General features: G+C 39.4%; 1 protein-coding gene across 5 annotated transcripts in view; it reads right to left on the bottom strand.

Moving 5' to 3' along the window:
• hsd3b1 (hydroxy-delta-5-steroid dehydrogenase, 3 beta- and steroid delta-isomerase 1) overlaps positions 1 to 19,877 on the bottom strand; it is a 44,287-nt gene that overhangs the window by 11,600 nt on the left and 12,810 nt on the right. The window contains exon 1 of one of the 5 annotated variants that reach the window (XM_048541319.2): positions 8,208 to 8,320. The exons of 3 other annotated variants lie outside the window; for them this stretch is intronic. In XM_048541319.2, coding sequence (XP_048397276.1) covers positions 8,208 to 8,289 — 82 coding nt within the window. In that variant the 5' untranslated portion in view covers positions 8,290 to 8,320. Of the gene's footprint in view, positions 1 to 2,969; positions 3,124 to 8,207; positions 8,321 to 19,877 lie in introns of those variants that run through there. One more of the 5 variants, XM_048541318.2, reaches the window with a different exon arrangement.

Raw genomic sequence — 19,877 nt, 5'->3', positions numbered from 1 at the left:
CTAATCTATCATTTAGCACCAGCAAGATCATTAGCAGAGATCTAGCAGAAAGCATGCACTCAATATGAGGTTATGTATGGTACTTAGGCAGTCAGGAAAAACAGAAAACAACTAAATATTTGACCGAAATCACAACGTTTAAAAACAATTGCCTCCACTTCTAATTCTTACCAGTTTAGAAATGACATACCTAAAACAATCTTATAGCTTTGAAAGTTAAGTGAGTTAGCTTATTGACTGAATCTTCCAGAAAAAGGTATTTATACTATAGTCATGGAAGGACTAGAAATACAATGGATGCAAAATGCAATATTTTCCTCCCATTTCTGGTTGTTCTAGGTGGCTCAGATTTTAAAATGATATCTATGTCATGCATGCGCATGATCTTTTGGGTGAGATTATGCTGATCTGGTGTTTCTGAATGATGGAACATAGAACATAGAACATTACAGCACAGTACAGGCCCTTCAGCTCTCAATGTTGTGCCGACCTGTCTAACCTACACTATTCCATGTACATCCATATGCTCATCCAATGACGACTTAAATTTTTTAGCGCTTGGACAGAGAAACTACACAAAGCATGCAGAGTAAGCAGATCCTTTGTCGAAATTAGGTGAAAATTTCTGTTGCTAAGAAGTAACCCTGAGCAGATCTATATAAGAAAGAAATATTTGCATTGCACAATCAGTAAGAAACACGGTCAACGTGTGTGAAGATGGCCATAAAGATCTAGGTCTTGAAAGACCTTGGTGCAGGTTGCGGACTGTACCATCTCAGCATTAGCAATTGCAGCCTGGTCTGACTGACGATGACTAGAAGTTGCTGGCACAGTGGAAGGACAAATTCTGTCATCATGAGGTAAAAGCCATTGTCATGATGAAGATGGGGTCACTGCAACACCCTTGTGACAGCAATCCAAGTATTTTGATTTAGGATAGATTGCTGGACTGCAGCGACAACCCACAATCTTCTTTACATAATGGGATCCACAGCTCTTAAAGCAGCAGTTAGTTGGCCTGAAACTAAGCTTGGAAGGCACAGAGCTGAGATTTCATGGACCTAGCACTTCGACATTGGGAGGCCACTGTTTGTGTGGTAATGAAAGCTGCAGCACTGGCCATCTGACTGCGCATCATGTTTCAGCCCACACATAGGCAAATGGAGCTGCCCACCTTTTACAAGTTGCATATGATTGAGGTTTTCTAATCAGTTTCACAACACAATACAATATACACTTTGTTATGCAAACATAACAATACCATTCTGTAGATGGTTTCATTAAAGTGTTAATCTGAATTGAAACTCTCATGTGGCATCACCCCTCAGCGAACTGGCACTCTCACCATCCTTGTGACCTGCCCTGACTGTAGACCACTTGTGCCAATGTCGCTCCACTTCTAAGATCCTTCAAATTGCATGTAGTGCCAATATCTGTGTTGATAGATATGAGTGACGTGGTGAGAATGTATCTTCTTTATCACTGGCCTTTTGCTGTTCTTCCATTCCCCAGCCAAGTTGCTATTCTCAGCTATTTAAATGGAAAAAGATAGGAGGTGAAGGTGATGTGTGGAGGGCAAAATCAAAAGCAGTGCACATTTACACCATTTGCAGCTAATAAATCATAGAATGTGGAAATGGAGAAGTAGGATATGAACAGCAGGATTAGAATTTAGGGTACTATCATCTTTAGTAGTTTCGCCTCTGTACTTTTGATTGAGTGCTGCATATTAGTTGTTTAGGGAACGGTAAGTTAAGATGTACTTCTTGTACTCAAGCTGAATTACTACTTTTCAGTCACGGAAACACCAGAATGAATGCTACATTTCAATTGAAATACAGCCATTAACCAACCTCCATTTTCTGTATGAACATAAGAACCACTTCTTTTCAGATCAATTGCTCTCAGAAAAAATCTTTGGGATAAACTCTGAATTGCCCTGCTTTTGGGGCAAATCAATGCTCATGTTGTACCAATGGAAACGACTGCATTTGTTTTTGATTGTTTCTCCTCTCCTGAAGCACAAACTCATCGTCAAATACATTTCCATGCTAAAGGAATATGGAAAAATGTATTGCCCAAAAAAAAATCATTTGGCCCATTATGTCCACTTCTACAACAATGTAAAGTGTAGGCTTCAGCCAGTGGGTTTTGATGAGTTATTCAAAATCTAATTCTGACGCTTATCAAATATCCACATTTTCCACTTGTGCCTGATGGAGTCTAATCAGGAACAAGAACTCAGCAAGGTTTTCCCTCTGGAGCTCAGGGTTGCCAGGACCAGTTGCACTCCCCCTGAAGCCTACTGTTTCAGTGCTTTGTGCTCACTGAAACATAAACCTGGCAATGATCTAGCCCTTCTTTCATTTACAGGTATTTAACATGCTGGATAGAGGATTTGCTAAGAACCATCAGGACAGCTGCAGTGGCAGTAGCAATAGCAGCTTCGAATTCTGTATATTCTGCATAATCCAAACAACAGAATGCAATGCAGATCTGCCATAAACGCTATTGCCCTAAATCAAATTTTAAAGTTTATTTTTGATTACAATAAATAAACAGTTTGTCTGCTTTTACAAGTTTTTCCAAATTCTCCTGTTTTTTGAGGCAATTTTAAATATCACTTAGGTCTTTCCAGTGCTAAAGAGCTGATTAATTGACTGCTCACAGTTCTAAAACATAACCAGAATGCCTAGCGAACGATTACTTAAACTAGAATCAAAATCCTTCAGACTGTTCAGAAATACAGCAAGCCCTGCCATTAAAACTCTAACTTATATGAATTATTTTCTGTCTTTTTCAAGACAAAGACTTTACTTTGGTAGACTTGAAATTAAATAATCTAACATAAATTGTCCATAATTTTGCAGGATTTTATGGCGATTTGCACGTTATAGCACTTTTTGTGCCAGCAAATATTATTACGATGAGTAATAAGTGTATTTAACAGCAGAGTTCATGTCACATACCTCGCAAATCTTCTACAAATACATGTTCTATCACCTTATCCAATATCCTGATTTCTGATAGATCATGATTTTCTTCAATCAGAAGTTTTATGATTTCTTGACCAAGAAATCCATTGCCTCCTGTAATTAGGTAGATCTCGCCATCAGTAGGCATCATCTTAACACAGAATGTACGATAAATGTTGTGAACTGAATGCTGAATCAAAACTCTTACTGTACTGTATAGTGGTTGCTAACTAGGTTTTATATGTCTGCATTAACCTTGAATATGTGCTTATACTGATACTTGAATAGAATTGCTACATCAGTTCGTCTGTTTATTCAGTGAAGGCTATCAGCAAGGACGCATGACACTTATTTCATAAATACCCATTAAATTCATGGTCACAATAGATAATTCATGTAAATTTGCCCAATAAAGGAAATACAAAGCAAATGTGAATCGTTTTTAGATCTAGTAATTTTATTTTGAAAAACAGCTGCAGAAATCCATCAGAAATTGGTTTCAGGCACAATGGCGGCATATTAAGATAATGTAGAGTCAGGCCTGAGACCAACCCATCTCCTCCTGGCTCCACTGCAATGATTATTTTTAACTTAACTTTTAGTAGTAGTCTCCAGTGATCAATTGATGATTTTTAATGGTTACTTTTAAAGCCAAAAACTGGCCATCCATTTCTCATCGAGACAAAGGGCAGCCACCAATTGAAATTCCAGGCAGGAATCCATGCAGATCCACTGACACCCAAAGTTTTCCCAGTGCAACATTATGAAACTAAGTTTTGAACAGACTGCCCTCAGTTTGTATAGGGAATATCGGCTCAAATATAACAAAAGACATATGAAACTTGTGATGTTTCAAGCGAAAATTGCCTAAGGTCTCAACAACGGATAGGTCAGCGCTCGTGCTCATCCTCCCACAACAAATAAATAGCTGCAGACACAGCCTGCCTCAAAAAGCATTGGCCATACTTTTCAACTCCACCAATGTTGTACATTTTCAGGCAGAAGCCAAACATTTCCATAAGACCATAATTCTCAGCAGTGAGATGTAGGCCATTTGCCTCAGTGCGTCTGTTCTGCTTTTCAATGAAATCATAGCTGATCTGAAAATCCTCAATTCCACCCTCCTGCATTTTTCTCATAACTCTTGATTCTCCTACTGATTTGTCTGCCTTAACCTTGAATATAGTTAATGACCAAACCTTGACAGCCCTCTGCAGTAAAGATTTACTATCACCAGACAAAAGACATTTCTTCATTTAGACCAATTACTTAATGAGTTAATCTTATCAAGCTCTCTACTGGAATGTAGATTAGATCTATCCAAACCTAGAAGAAACGTAAAATGTAAAAGGAGTAAATTTAAATAAAATGATGGGTTTAGAGGGCTATGGGCCAAATGCTGTCAAATGGAACTAGGTCAGATTGGAACGTCTGGTCGGCAGAGATGAGTTGGACCGAAGGGTCTACTTCTGTGCCGTATGAGGCTGACTCCATTTCAGTCTTAATCTGATATTATTAGTCTAAGGTTTCCAGACTCTCCCACAAGGGAAAGCAGCCTCTCAGCATCTACCCTATTAACCACCTGAAAAATATTATGGTTTTAGTAATATTGCCTCTCATCCTTCTGAATCCCAACGAGTTTCTTTTACTCATTAATGGGATGAGGGTGTCACTGGTAAGGCAGCATTTACTGCCCAGATTGCAGTGGGTCTGGAGTCACATGCAGGCCAGACCAGGTAAGGATGGCAGTTTCCTTCCTGAAAGGACAATAGTGAACCAGATTGGCTTTTCCTGACAATCAGGATGGATTCATGGTCATCATTAGATTCTTAATTCCAGATATTTATTGAATTCAAATTCCATCATTTGCCATGGTGGGATTCGAACCACGTACCCAGAACATTATCTGGGTCTCTGGATTAACAAGACCCAGCGATAATACCACTAGGCCATTGTCTCTCCTGGAGTACAGGCCCACCTACTCAACCTCTCTTTTAAGAAAATCCTTGTATACAAGCAATCAAGCAAGTGAACCTTCTTGGGACTATCTCCAAAGCTAGAATGTCAGAGGCTGAGAGGCGACGTGATAGAAGCATATAAATTATGAAACAATATGGACAGTCTTTTTCCCAGTTTGGAAATATGAAATACTAAGGGCCATAGGTTTAAGGTGAGAGAGGAGAAAGTCCAAAGAAGATGTATGAGGCAAGTTTTTTAACACTGAGTGTGGCAGGTGCCTGGAATGCACTGCCGGAGAGGTGATAGAAGCAGACATGATAGCAACATTTAAGAGGCATTTAGATAGACATACGGATGAGCAGGGAATAAAGAAATATGGACCATGTGCAGGCAGATGGAATTAGTTTAAAAAGGCATCATGTTCGATGCCAACATGGTGGGCCAAAGGGCCTATTCCTGCACTGTACTGTGCTATGTGCTATGTTCTTTATGCCATCTGTCTTTCACTATATAAGGGGACCAAAACTGTTCACAGTATTCCAGGTGAGGTCTAATTACTGACTTGCATAAATTTAGCAAGACTTCCCTATTTTTATATTCATTCTCTTTGAAATAAAGGCTAACAGTCCATTTGCTCTCCCAAATACCCACTGAATGTGGATGCTAACTACTTGTGAATTATGCATGATAACCATAAAATCCCTCTGTGCTGCAGACTTCTGCAGTCTTTTTAAATAATATTCAGTTTCTCTCTTCTTCCAGCCAAAATGTAAAACCTCACATTGTTCCACGTTATACTCAATCTTCCAAATTTCAGCCCATCCAATTAAATAGCCCATTCCAATAAGATCATAAGAATTAGGTACAGGAATAGCCTGCTCGGCCCTTCGAGCTTGTTCCACCATTCAATAAGATCATAGCTGATCTGATATTCCTCATATCCACTTTCCTCTGTTTTCCCTATACCTTTGATTCCCTGACTGATCAAAAAATCTATCTATCTCATTAAATATACACAAGGATTCAGCTCCCACAGCTTTCTGTGGCAAGGAGTTCTGAAGACAATTAGCCCTCTGAGAGAATAAATTCCTTCTCATCTCAGTTTTAAATTCGTGCCCCTTTATTCTGAGGCAATGACCTCTATTCCGACATATTTCTAAGACAGGAAGTATCGTCTCAGCATTTACACTGTCAAGCCTCCTATGTGTTTCAATGAGATCATCTCTTATTCTTTCATATATTCTTTCATATCCAGTGAGTAAAGTCCCAACCCATTTAGGCTTTGCTCATAAGACAATCTCTCCACAGCAGGGATGATCCTCATGAATCCTTTCTGAACTGCCTCCAGCAAATTGATATCTTTCCTTAAATAACTCCTCTTCTTCCCTTCTTTTCCATAACCATCTCCACAGATTCATTTCTTGAGGGGCCTATGTTCATTTTGACCTCTTTTGTCCTTTTTGTACATTTAAAGAAGCTCTCAATGTCAGTTTTTAGATTCTTCAATATTTTGCCCTTCCAGTTTATTTTCTCTGTCTTCTTGTTAGTTCTCCTTTTCTGGATTCTAAATTTATCTCAGTCTTTGGGGCTATTACTGAATTTTGATTCCTTATATGCTTTTACTTTCAAATTATTAATCTCCATAACTTCTTCAGTTAGCCATTGTTGGATGATCCCTTTCTCAGAATCTTTCATTCTCACTAATATTTTTTTAAGAATCATCAATTATCACCTTAAATGTTTGCCACTGATTGCTTCCTCTGATTATCTATCTACCCAGTCCATTTAAGCAAACTCTATCCTCATTAAGTTAATCAAAATTGTTACCAACCCAAGTTTCTCACTCTTGAACTAAACATTAAGTGCTATTATGTTGTGATCACTACTTCCCAGGGGATCTTTTACTCTGAAGGTCATTTGTTAAATCTGCCTCGTTACCCATTGCCAGATCCAAGATAACCTGCTCCCTGGTTGGCTCCATGAAATACTGATCTAGGAAATTATCCCTAATGCATTCTATGAATTTGTTGATGTAGCTGTCTTTTACAATCCAATTGACTCAATCAACATGGAGATTAAAGTCACCCATAATTATTGCTGTGTTCTTTATATATACTCCTATTATTTGGTGATTTATAGCTTGTTAAGGCAGAGTCTGTGGGATGTAAGGGACCTTGGAGAGCTGCTTGATAAGTTGGGGGTGAGTTGAATCATAACCCAGGAGTTGGACAAGGTAATTAATAATCTAACATTTCTGAACAACTACTTACTTTACTAAAGAAGAACCTTACGAATACTCCAATTTAAGTGGATATGTTCGGACAGTTCCAGGTGTAGATGAATTGCCCAGTGGAATCTCCAACTTGCCAGACAGTTTCCCTGGAGTCCGCTACAGTTGGAATTCTGCAGGGTCCCCATACACATTTCCCATCTATGCTTTAGAGACGATATCTGGCCATTGGAAAATTTGGATGAAGAATGTTTGAAAGATAGTTTGTATAAATGTGTAAAGAGTGTGCTTGAGGAAGTGTGTACAAGCATGTGTCTATAAATGTGTGAGAGAAAAAGAGGAAATTTGAGGGAGAGTGTGTGTTTGAGAAAGTGTGTATGAGCAAACAAGAGAGTGTGAGTGAGTTAAATGATTATGAGCAAAGATGTGTGTGTATGGGTGAGGATGTGATTGAGAGTGAGAGTGAGTGAGTGAGAGATATAAGAATAACTTTGAAAGAAAGAATGTAAGTGTGGAAATTTGAGCACTGGCCCCTTGAGTGAGAAAATTATTGAAATGTGGCTACTCACACAAAAGGTTAGACAGACCTGTTCTAACACTATGTTAGAATGGATGAAAATAGATAGATTAAGTGAGTAGGAAAAGATCTGACAGATCGACTATAATGTGACAAAACGTGTAATTGTCAATTTTGGCAGGAAAAATAGGAAAAGCTTATTGCCCAAATGATTAAAGTTTGTAAAGTTTTGAGATGATAGGAGATCTGCATGTCCAAGTCCATCACTGGCAAATACTATGCAGTTACAGCACAGTGGCTCACTCCTGCCTCACAGTGCCAGGCACCCAGGTTTGATTCCACCCTTGGGTGACTGTCTGTGTGGAGTTTGCAATTCTCGCTGTGTCTGTAATTTAAACTTCCTTGGTCAGGTTTTAATTCTACAATATGCCCTGAACAGAGATGTACAATAGCATATTGGAAATTTATAAGTACAGTGTGTGTCTCAATGGCATTTTTAACTCATCTGACTTATTATATTACTTACAGGTTTCCCATCTGTTTGAGCTGCCCATGAATAAGCAGCACAAAATGGCCAATGGTTGCCCATGTCTAATGCAACAGGACATGGCTGACAGTAGTTAGAGCGCTTGGGAAAATATTTGCTTCTTCTCAATTAGAACAATAGTAGGTCTGTAAACTCAAGATCAGCTGCAGCTGTTGACGCACAAGACACAGATAAGAATATTTCACACTAATTAGTTGTTTCTCTTGAATTATTTAATTAATCTGTTGCAATATTAAGAGTAGGTTTTAATTAAGATTATTCAGATAATCATAGATATAGATTCTGAAATAGTTATAGATCTACATGTATACAAAAAAATCACTAAAAGCATTAGAAGAAAAGATTCAAACCAATTTCAGACTGTAAAAGCGACCACCACCCCCATCTCCATCACTACAAGGAGGAATGAATACAGAGATTAGCAAACATTGGAATATGGATTGAATGAACACAACTTGTTGGCTAAAGAATTCTAATGTTAGGTATAACCACATAACTTTGTTGGGGCTGATTAAAAATTAATTTTCTTTTTGTATTCCCTATATTGAAAAAATTAAAAGCTTCCTGAAGTGATAGGCAAGTATCCAATTAATTGCAGTTAACACAATGCAGCTCGCAAATGTCATTTGAATACAGTATCCATTGTGAAAAGCCTGAAGAAGAAAGATAAGGAAGCCTGGGAAGGACAGGGGTGAACCACAAGTCTGTCCATCTCTTTTTCATCCAGTGATATGATTAGCTTAATGGGTAATACACTGAAATTGCTGATGCATGTTTGAACTGCTGTATCAGAGAGCCAATTACAGAGAGATAACCTGATGCCACTGACCAATAGTAATCAAAAGGTGGGGTGTATGCACTCTAAGTTTAAACTGTGTAACTTAAGACATTCTGAAGCTTTTTGTGTGCCTTTTTGCTATACTGTAACTGATGTGTAAATCACAATAAAGGTCACCTGAATCTGCCCTCTAACTCAGACTCTCTTTGAAAATATGAGATCTAACACCATCCAATCAGTAACATTGAGCATGATGTGAACCCACAAGGCACAATTCAACTATAAACTTTAAAGGAACACCTTAAATATGCAATTCTAAGAAGTTTAAAGTTGGGAAGTAAAGAGAAGTAACTGCGAGAAGGGACTAACACTCATTTCAGTGACATCTCCTTGGATGTGCTGCACAGAGTTATGGGAATCTTGGAATTATAAGAAACAAAGAGTATTAAGACTCTTAATAAGTCATAAGTCATACAGAGACAAAAGCAGTCAATCCAGGTCACTGAATCTATGCCACCCACCGTGTAGGGGCATTCAGTCAGATCCATTCTCTCATTTTATCAATGTAGCCTTGCATACTTCTTCAAGTGCCCATTTTCCTTTTGAAATTATTGATCAGTGTCCACTTACATTACACTCAGAGACAGCAAGGTTGTGAGACAATAATAATAATTGATTGTTGTAAAAACATATCTGGTTTACGAATACTTTTTAGGGAGGATAATCTGGTATCCTTACTTGGTCAAGCTACATGTGACTCCAACCCACTGCATTGTAACTGATTCTTAACTGCCCCCTGAAATGGCCTATGAAGCCACCCAGTTCAAGGGCAAGTGGGGATTGGCAACAAATGCTGGTCTTGCCACAACAATTGATTTATCTTCTTTGTCTTAAACTAACATCTGAGTTGGACCTGTCTTGACTGCCTTGGCCATTTTCAGTGTAATTTGTCTGTTAACTCAAATAAACCTTGTGAATCCTAAATATTGACTTACAGGTTCGATAAATAGTAGATTTTTTTCTTGTTAGAATTTTAATATACTAATGATTACTTCGTTCATTCAAAACCATAAAATCATTTGGGTTTATTCTCTCAGTCTGTAATCTCAAAACTTTGTTTGCTTTAGCCAGACTGTAGCATATATTTACAGAATCAGAGTCATACAGCATGGAAACAGACCCTTTGTCCACACCAACCAGTCATCCCAAGCTGACCTAGGAGCTGTTTTTTCAATTTTATTATCCAGCTAATTGGTTGATTTATATGTTTCTTTTTTATTTCATATTTTTTGCATGCGCATTATTAATTCTTTGGGTTTGGGTAAGGAAAAGTATTTTATTTTATATATAAGGTGCCAGTATAAGCTGCTTCTTTTTAGGCTTAATGTCATTGAGGACATACAAGAGACAAGAGTTAGATAGCTAGTAGATTTAGAGAAGTGATTACACAGCAGGATCAGTCAGATATATGCAAGACTATCAGGAAAGATAAAGCAGCTCCTGTGGCTAATCCTCCCGCAAACAGATGCTCAGTTTTTGGGTACTGTTGAAAAAGACAGTCTCTCAGATGAAAACAGAGGAGACAGTCAGATTTTGGGAACAAAGAATGAATCTTACATTAAGTGGGGTTTGACAAAATTTAAAAGAATAATTGTTATGGGGACTTCTTTCAAGGGCACAGAAAGGAGATTCTGCAGCAGTAAGCGTGAATCTAAGATAGTATGTTGCTTTTCTGGTGGCAGGATTAAGGACATCTCAAAACTTTTGAAGCATATTGTTAAAGAAGAATGAGAAACTGGATGTTACTGTATACATTGGTAGGAACGACACACTTAGGGAAAAGGTTAAGGCTTTACTGTGTGAAAGAAAGAGCTTAGATAGAAGATTCAAAACAACCTCAAAGGTAGTGATCTCTGGTTTATTCCCAGTGCCAAACTCAAATGACAGAAAAAATAAAAGGACAAAGGAGATAAATCGGTGCTTGAAGGGTGGAATAACATTCAGGGATTCAGGTTCTTGGATCATTGGGATCACTTCTGTGGCAGAAAAGACCTTTTCAAAATGATGGCTTTCACCTGTACTGGAAGGGACCAATACTTTAATGGGAAGATTTGTTAATTCTGTTAAGGGAGACTGAAAACTATTGTGGGGAGTGGATGGACCCTAAATAGCAGAGTAAATATTTACAGATGAGGGTAGTTTTGAATCAAAAATGAACAAAATAATTAGTAAAGACAGACAAGAGCAAATCAGAGAATGAAGTAACTCTGAAGAATCAAACTGCATTTATTTCAATTCAGGGGGTCCTACAGGTCAGGCTGATGAACTCAGGGCATGTTTGGGAACTTGGGATTTGGACATCATAGCTAAAACTTGGCAGAGGAATGGACTGGGCTGACAGCTCAACGTTCCGAGTTTCAGATGCTATAGGAAGGATAGAAAGAGAGGCAAGAGGGGGAGTGGCATTTCTGATTAAGGAAAACATTATTCTTAACTAGGGAAGATATTACTGAAAAAATGCCCAGTAAAAATACATGGATTGAAATTAGAAATTAAAAAAGGAATGAACACCTTGAATGGATTGTACTACAGAAGTGTTGGATGTGTGTGCAGATATAATGTTTAAAAGGCAGTTAGATAAGCACATGAATAAGAAATGTTTGGATGGTTATGGACCATGCTTAGGAAGTAGGACTCGCTTAGTTTGGGATTATAGTTGGCATGGACTGGTTAGACCGAAAGGTCTGGTTCCATGTTGATTGACTTCATAAAAGCTTTACACTCTGTTTTTACATTTCTATTTAGTTTACTGTTGTCTTCTATTTGTTCTAATCAACCTTTTGGTGACCCTCTGATGGTTTCTAAAGCACCCCCAATCCTCAGGTTGTTAATTATGAGCAAATTACTGCAGATGCTGGAATCTGTACTGTAAACAACAAATGCTGGAGATACAGCATTTATGGAGAGAGAGCAATGTTTCGAATCTAGATGTTTCTTCATCGTAGCAGGTAATGAAGCTCTGATGAAGAGCTATCGAGACATGAAATATCAGCTTGCTCTTGCTCCTTGAATGCTGCCTGAACCACTGTGATCTCCAGAATTTGTTGTTTCCAGCTCAGATTGTTAATATTGTTTGCAACATTGTTCTTCTTTTAATTTTATTGTATCCTTAACTCCTATATGAACTACTGGTTGTTCTTTCTTGCTGAGGCAATCAATTTGGCATTTTATAAATTCCTACTTCAGAAATAAAATCAATCACTCCAAGTTGATACATAGCCAGATTCTAAACAAGGGCTTACACTTAAAGTGCATTGTCTGAGCTGAGATGTCACCTCTCTTATACTGATAAAACCTTTAGTTATCTCGGGGCAGTGACTTGGAAGAAATTGTAGGATTTGAATATTAATCCTTTCTATCTGATCAAAAATTTATCAATGACCCTTTGATCTTTTGCTTATAAATTCTGTGTCTGATGCCACCTCTCTCACTGACACCTGAAGAAGGAGCGAGACTCTGAAAGCTTGTGTCTTCAAATAAACCTATTGAATTAGAACTTGGCGTTGCCTTTTTTGACTTTATTCACCCCAGTCCAATACCAGCACCTTCACATCATAGATGGGAATGTCAGACGTTCTGTTCACTCTGAGAGCTGGCTCTGAGGAAGCCGTACCAGTATCATAAAATCATAGAATTCCTAGTGTGGAAGCAGGTCCCCCACCACCCACCCCAATTCCTGTAACTTTGCTTTTCCCATGGCTAATCCACCAAACTTGCACATCTTCAGATTGTGGGAGGAAACTGGAGCACCTGGAGGAAACCCATGTAGGCACAGCAAGAATGTGCAGACTCTACATAGACAGTCATCCAAGGGTGCAATCAAACCCTGGTCTCTGACACTGTGAGGCAACAGTGCTAACTACTGAGCTACCATGTTGTCCCAGTGTGTCAACTACTAAGCGCGTGTAAATAAAGGGTGAGTCGGTGATGGAAGTTATTTCAGCTGCTTTAAATATTTCCCATTTTTCATTTACTACCATTCATTTGTGTACTTATCAAGTAAACCTTAACCATTTCTCCTGTGAAACTTATGTAGCTGACTTGAAGTTTAAGATTAAGATTCTTTTTTGTGACTGGAATATATCAGTTTAAAATTTAACATGATATTCAAGAGTATTATGGTTATTATTTCCCAGAGGATCTTTTGCCGTGACATTTCTCATTAACCCTATGTCATTATGCAGTACTAGATCTAAGATAGGTTCCCTAATCGGTTCCACAATGTATTGTATAATTATTGCGTTTTATTTGTTACAACTTACATGTGCCAATATATCCTTGGCTAATGCTCTGACAAAAAAAATTAACTATTTTTAGGAAACCTATAAACAATGCTAAGCCAAAGCTTTCTGGTTTTTGTTATTCCTAACTCCCGTGGATATTGGTTCTACTACATCATTTTACTAAGCCCCCTGCTTTCTCACTAATATCCTGATGTCATCCTCTCCTATCATGGAGTTTCCAAGATATCCATGTACTGTGGAACATTACTATCAGATAGGTTTTACAGCTTGGACTCAGGCAAGACCAACTGAAAAGAATGCTGTACAACCTTGTCTGTCATTCCCAAGCTTCACAAGATGAAATAGCTAAGTATGCAGAATAGGGGAAACTGAAATTAGCAAATAGCCTTGCTAATTTATGAAGGTCAAAGTAATTTTTTTGTACTAATATGTTAGTTACATGTAAATTCTTTGTGCATGCTATAAAAGGAAAATTGGCAGTATGTTAAACACATGAAGCAAATCCTGTACAAATGCACAATTGTTTTAGTTAAGGTGGCCTTTCCCTTCCAATGCAAGCTCAGCTAAAATTCAGACTGCACTTCTCAAATGAGTCCCTCAAGTTGATTTGAACATTTCTGAGCCTTCAAGGATCAGTTCACCAGATTCAGGGAGTGTTGTCAGTTGGATACAAAATAGGCTTGATGGTAGGAAACAGAAGGTGATGGTGGAAAAGGGTTGTTTTTCAGACTTGTGACCACTGGTGTTCCGCGGGGATCGGTGTTAGGTTCACTGTTGTTTGTCATTTATCTAAATGGTTTGGATGATAATTTAGGAGGAATGATCAGTAGGTTTGCAGATGACACCAAAATTGATGACATAGTTGACTTTGAAGAAGTTTAGCGAAGATCACAAATGAATCTTGATCAATTTGGCCAATGGGCTAAGGAGTGGGCAGATGAGTTTAATTTGAATAAATATGAGGTATTGCATTTTGATAAAGCAAATATGGGCAGTTCAAGGATAATGTTGCCAAACAGAGAGACCTAGGGTTTCATGTACATAGTTCTTTGAAAGTTGAGCTCCAAGTAGATAGGGTGGTTATGAAGGTGTTTAGCAGGCTTGCCTTCGTTGGTCAGGCAAACGATTATAGTTGTTGGAATGTCATGTTGAGGTTGTAAAAGATGTTGGTGAGGCCCCTTTTGAAGTACTGGTCACCTTGCTTTAGGAAGGATACATTAACTCAGAGAGGGTTCAGAAAAGATTTACCAGGATGTTGCCAGGAATAGAGGGCTTGAGTTATATGGAGAGGCTGGGACGTTTTTCACTGGAGCCTAGAACGTTGAGATGTGACCTTACAGAGGTTTATAAAATCATGAGGGGCATAGATAAGGTGAATAACAAATGTCTTTTTCCTAGGGTGGGGGATTTCAAAACTAGGGGACACATTTTTTAAGGTTAGAGGAGAAAGCTTTAAAAGTACCCTGGTGGGGGCAACCTTTTCACTCAGTGGTGGTTCTTATATGGAATAAACTGCCAGAGGAAGTGTATGCAGGTACAGTTACAACATTTAATAGGCAAATAGATAGGTATTCGAATTGAATACGTTTAGAGGGATATGGGCTAAAATCAGGCAAGTGGGACTACTTTTAGTTTAGGAAATTGCGTCGGCATGGATGTAGTCTGAGTCATACAGCACGGAAACAGACACTTCAGTCCAAGCCGTCCATGCCAAACATAATCCCAGAGTAAACTAGTCCCACCTGCCTCCCACTGGGACATAACCCTCCAAACCTTTTCTATTCGTGTACTTATCCAAATATCTTCTAAATGTTGTAATTATACCCACATCCACCATTTCCTCAGGAAGATCGTTGCCCACATGAACCACCCTCTGTGTAAAAAATTTGCCCCCACGTTTTTGTTTTAAATCTCTCTCCTCTCAGCTTAAAAATGTACCCTCAGTCTTGAAATCCTCCATCCTAGGGAAAAGACCACTACCATTAATTCTATCTATACTGCTCATTATTTTATAAGCTTCTATAAGGTCGCCTCTCAACCTCCTATGTTTCAGTGAAAAAAAGTCCCAGCCTATCCAGGCTTTCTTTATAACTCAAACCTTCCATACCCAGCAACATCCTGGTAAATCTCTTTTAAACCCTCTCCAGCTTAATAATATCTTTCCTATAACTAGGTCACCAGAACTAAACACAGTATTCCAGAAGAGGCTTTTACCAGTGTCCCATACAATCTCAACATGACATGTTAGACTGAGGGGTTTGTTTCCATGTTGTACGACTCTTTGAGTATTTATTTGCCTATATGGCAAAGTAAGAGGCAGTGATGTAGCAATATTTAGTTTCCTGGATTTGTCACTGTCACTGCACTTGAGACAAGTTAGACTAGGATATGTATGAGACTGCAATAGCTGCCAAGATTACATGATAATAATGGGAATGTGAACTTTATGAAATTGGTGCTCTGCAAACTCTGTATTGTTATTTGTGTGGCCTGGAGAATTCCTGAACTTTGAGTTTAGGGGTGTGATTCATGACATACCCACACTCATTTGAAAGAAGGTATATAAGACAAATAGCATTATGAAGAAATAATGTGCTTTAGATAGCTTTTCCTTTTTAGTTTTATTCATTCACAGGATGAGGGCGTCGCTGGCTAGGCAGCATATATTGCCCATCCCTAATTGCCCAGAGGGCAGCTCAGAGTCAATCACATTGTGATGGGTGTGGAGTCTCATGTAGGCCAGATCAGTTAAGGATGGCAGTTTCCTTTCCTAAAGGACGTTGGTGAACCAGGTGGGTTTTTACAAACATTCAGCAATGGATTCACAGTCATTGTTAGATTCTTAATTCCAGATATTTATTGAATTCAAATTCCACCATCTGCCGTGGTGGGATTCGAACCCAGGTCCCCAGAATGTTATCTAGGTCCCTGGATTAACAATCTAGCGATAACACCAGTAGGTCATCGCCTCCCCTTGTTAAAAGTGCCATACCCATAAAAATGAGTTAAGGTGACATGTTGCAGACTGCTGAATAATCCATTTTCTTTTTACCATATTTCAAGGAGAAACAATGACACATCAAAGGATGGTGAAGAAGATTTTGCGACATTCCCTGGGTACACTTTCAGAGGTTGACACTGCAAGGAGGTCATGCTTCTGGCAGGAAGACCTCAAAACTGCAACAAATGTAAGAATCTGAAAAAATTGCCAATGCCCTGAGCATTCCAGCAACTGGGCGGCAAGAAGTTCAATGGCCTCATTTGGGTGATTAAATTGACTGAATGCCTTTGTACCTCTCATCCCCTACACATCTCTCACACTGTTGCATTGAATCCACACTCCTCCCATCACTCACAGCATCATTCTCATACTCAAAATTCATTGTAATAAGGTACATTACACTCTCACTTACCTTCCAATGCTTTCAACCTCCCACTGCTTTGCAGTGCCTGCACATATCTCTAGTTATTTAGGGACCAAACCCTATGACACACAGTTACTAAAACTCTGCCTCCTTTGCAGTAGAAATTAGCACACAACTGACAAGAGATGTAGATGACTGGAAGAGGACCATCATCACTTCAACTCCATTAAATGATCCTCAGCATCATGAAGTCAGTGTGATGATACATTGCTGCCTCTTGTACCATTTGCCCTTACACCACATGCACATGTTGAAACTGAATTAAATAGAAGCTACTAAAAGAGTGACCATGCACCTTCTGCTTTCCTCAACACAACACCAGTTCCTTCATCCCTTCATGCTTTTGCGCTTTCAAACAGCCAAGAACTGTCAACTAGTCAGTCCCTGCAGGCTTTAATGAAAGAATAAGAGAAAGAAGCACCATTACTTGATTCAAGACTAGCCATCAACTCAGATAGTGGTACTGTGTAACGTTAGAGTACAGTTTAAAGTTCAGATCTCAACATGGCCGGTTTTTAGCTATGACAGGGGATTGATTAATTTATGTGTGAACTCCCTGATGAGTGAATTTGCACACTAGTTCTGCTGCAGGGAATTTAAACGAGGACTTTGTTAAAGTGAATAGGAAAAAACACTGACAATTCGCATTGGCAGGCCTACCAGACAACCTTCAGTCACTAGTCCAGAACATGGACAATTCCGACTCATCTGTGGCACGGGATATTATGTGGACCCATTTTTTTCACTGTGGAAGAAACGGGCAACACTGCTAGATTGACCCATTTTTTAACTCAGTTGTAGGATGTGGGTGTTGCTGGCTGGCCAGCATTTATTGTCTGTCCCTAGTTGCTCTCAAGAAAAGCAGTGAGCTTTCTTCTTAAACTGCTGCAGTCCATATACTATATGTTAACTCACATTGCCCTTAGCAAGGGAATTCTAGGGTTTTGGACCAACAACATCAATATATTTCCAAGTCAGCATGCTGAGTGGCTTGGAAGAGAACTCCTGGATGATGGTGTTTCCAATGTTTCCACTGCCTTTGTACTTTTAGATGGAAATGGATCTGGGTTTGGAAGGTACAGTCTAAGAATCTTAGGTGAATTTCTGCAGTGCATCCTGTAGATAGTGGTATACACTGCAGATACTGAGTATCAGTGGTGGAGGGAGTGGTGCTTTGTCCTGGATGTTGTTGGAGCTGCACACATCCAGGCAAGTGTCACATCATCACAATCATCACTTGTACTTTGTAGATGATGGACAGACTTTGGGTTGTCAGGCAGTGATTCACTGCAGAATTCCTAGCCGCTGGGTTTATGTTGCAAGTTGAGTTGAGTTTCTGGTCAATGGTAACCCCCAGAATGTTGCTAGTGGGGACTCAGTAATGGTAACACCAGTGAATATTAAGGGGTGGTGGTCAGATTGTCTCTTATTGAAGATGGTCATTGACTGGCATTTATGTGGTGCAAATGTTACTTGCCATTAGTGAGCTCAAGCCTGGTCACTGTCCAGATCTTGTGCATTTGAACATGGACTGCTTCAGTATCTGAGGAGCGCGAATGGTGCTGAATATTGTGCAATCATTGACAAACATCCCCACTTATGATGAAGGGAAAGTCATTGATGAAACAGCTGAAGGTGGTTGGGCCTAGGACACTACGCTGAGGAACTGTTGCAGAGATGTCCTGGAGCTGAGACGACTGATCTCCAACTACGACAACCATCTTCCTATGTGCCAGACATGACTCCAAACAGAAAGGACTTTGACCCCATTACCCATTGATTCCAGTTTTGCTAGGGCTCCTTGATGTCACATTCAATTAAATGTAGTTTTGATGCCAAGGACTGTCACTCTTGCACTCTTTAGAGAATTATGTGTACTAAAAGAAATTTTTGATGGGAGTTTGAAATCGGTATTCAGTTAGAGAATGGTACATTTGTGTTATGAGAGGGCGTTTCCCTTGTAATTGAAACTGTTCCACTGTGTGGTCCCTTTCATTCCTTTGCATTTACTTTCTTATGAAAGTGTCTTTGCAGGTGCTCTGTAGAAAAGTGTGCAAAAGCTATTGTTTTATCAATGTGTAGTTGTTGTACAACCTCATCAAGAAATTCATCTTAGTAAATGCCCACCATCCTATAAAAACATCACCTCGGTTCTCCAAGTCAGAAACAGGATAGCTACTCACTGACAAGGGCTATTACCCTCCAGGCATAGTTCATGATCCCCTTATTTATTTCCACCACATGAAATCAGAACCATTGAGCCACACACTAAACTATGGAGCAAGTCATTGAACTCCTAACGTAGAAGTTGCAGTTGTAAGGCTCAACTTGTACCTCCTATGATCCAGAGGACACCCTGGGAGGAGAAGGAAGGGAAGACAGTAAATGCAATGGAATGAAAGGGACCACACAGTGGAACACAGTTTCAATTAGAAGGGAAATGCCCTCTCCAAACACAAATGCACCATTCTCTAACTGAATCTCCATTTCAAACTCCCATCAAAAATTTCTTTTAGTACTTCTACTAGGATGTCAAGGGGCAATGATTAGATTCTCATTTCAGTATCCTTGCTGGTTGGGTTCATGCCTGGCACATAGGAAGATGGTTGTGGTTGCTGGAGGTCAGTCGTCTCAGCTCCAGGGCATCTCTGCAACAGTTCCTCAGCATAGTGTCCTACGCCCACCCACCTTCAGCAGCAGTGTGGTGACTCAATGGTTTGTCCTGCTGCCTCACAGCACCAGGGATCTGGAATCTTGGGTGACTGTGTGCGTGGAGAGTATGGGCTCACCCTATGTCTGCTTGGGTTTCTCTGTGTTTTCCAGTTTCCTCCCATAGGCCAAAGATGTGCAGGTTAGGTGGATTGGCCGTGGTATAGGCAGGGTTATGCGATAGGGGTATGTGTCTGGATGTGATGCTCTTCGGACGGTCTGTGCAGACTTGACGGGCTGAATGGATCCTTTCCACCCTGTTGGGATTCGATGATTGTAGTCAATAGTGCCTAGCACCATTGGGAATTCGTTATCCTGAAAAATCAACTTCCTATTTCTTCCTGGTTTGTCTCTTCAGGGAGAAGATGATATTCCCTTACTAATTGTAGAACACCATTGTTGTTTTGTTCACTGGATGCTGGGACAAAAACCT

This window comes from Stegostoma tigrinum, chromosome 12 (assembly GCF_030684315.1).
Source record: "Stegostoma tigrinum isolate sSteTig4 chromosome 12, sSteTig4.hap1, whole genome shotgun sequence".
NCBI classification, from domain to species: Eukaryota; Metazoa; Chordata; class Chondrichthyes; order Orectolobiformes; family Stegostomatidae; genus Stegostoma; species Stegostoma tigrinum.
This window is presented reverse-complemented; position numbering and strand designations above follow the sequence as displayed.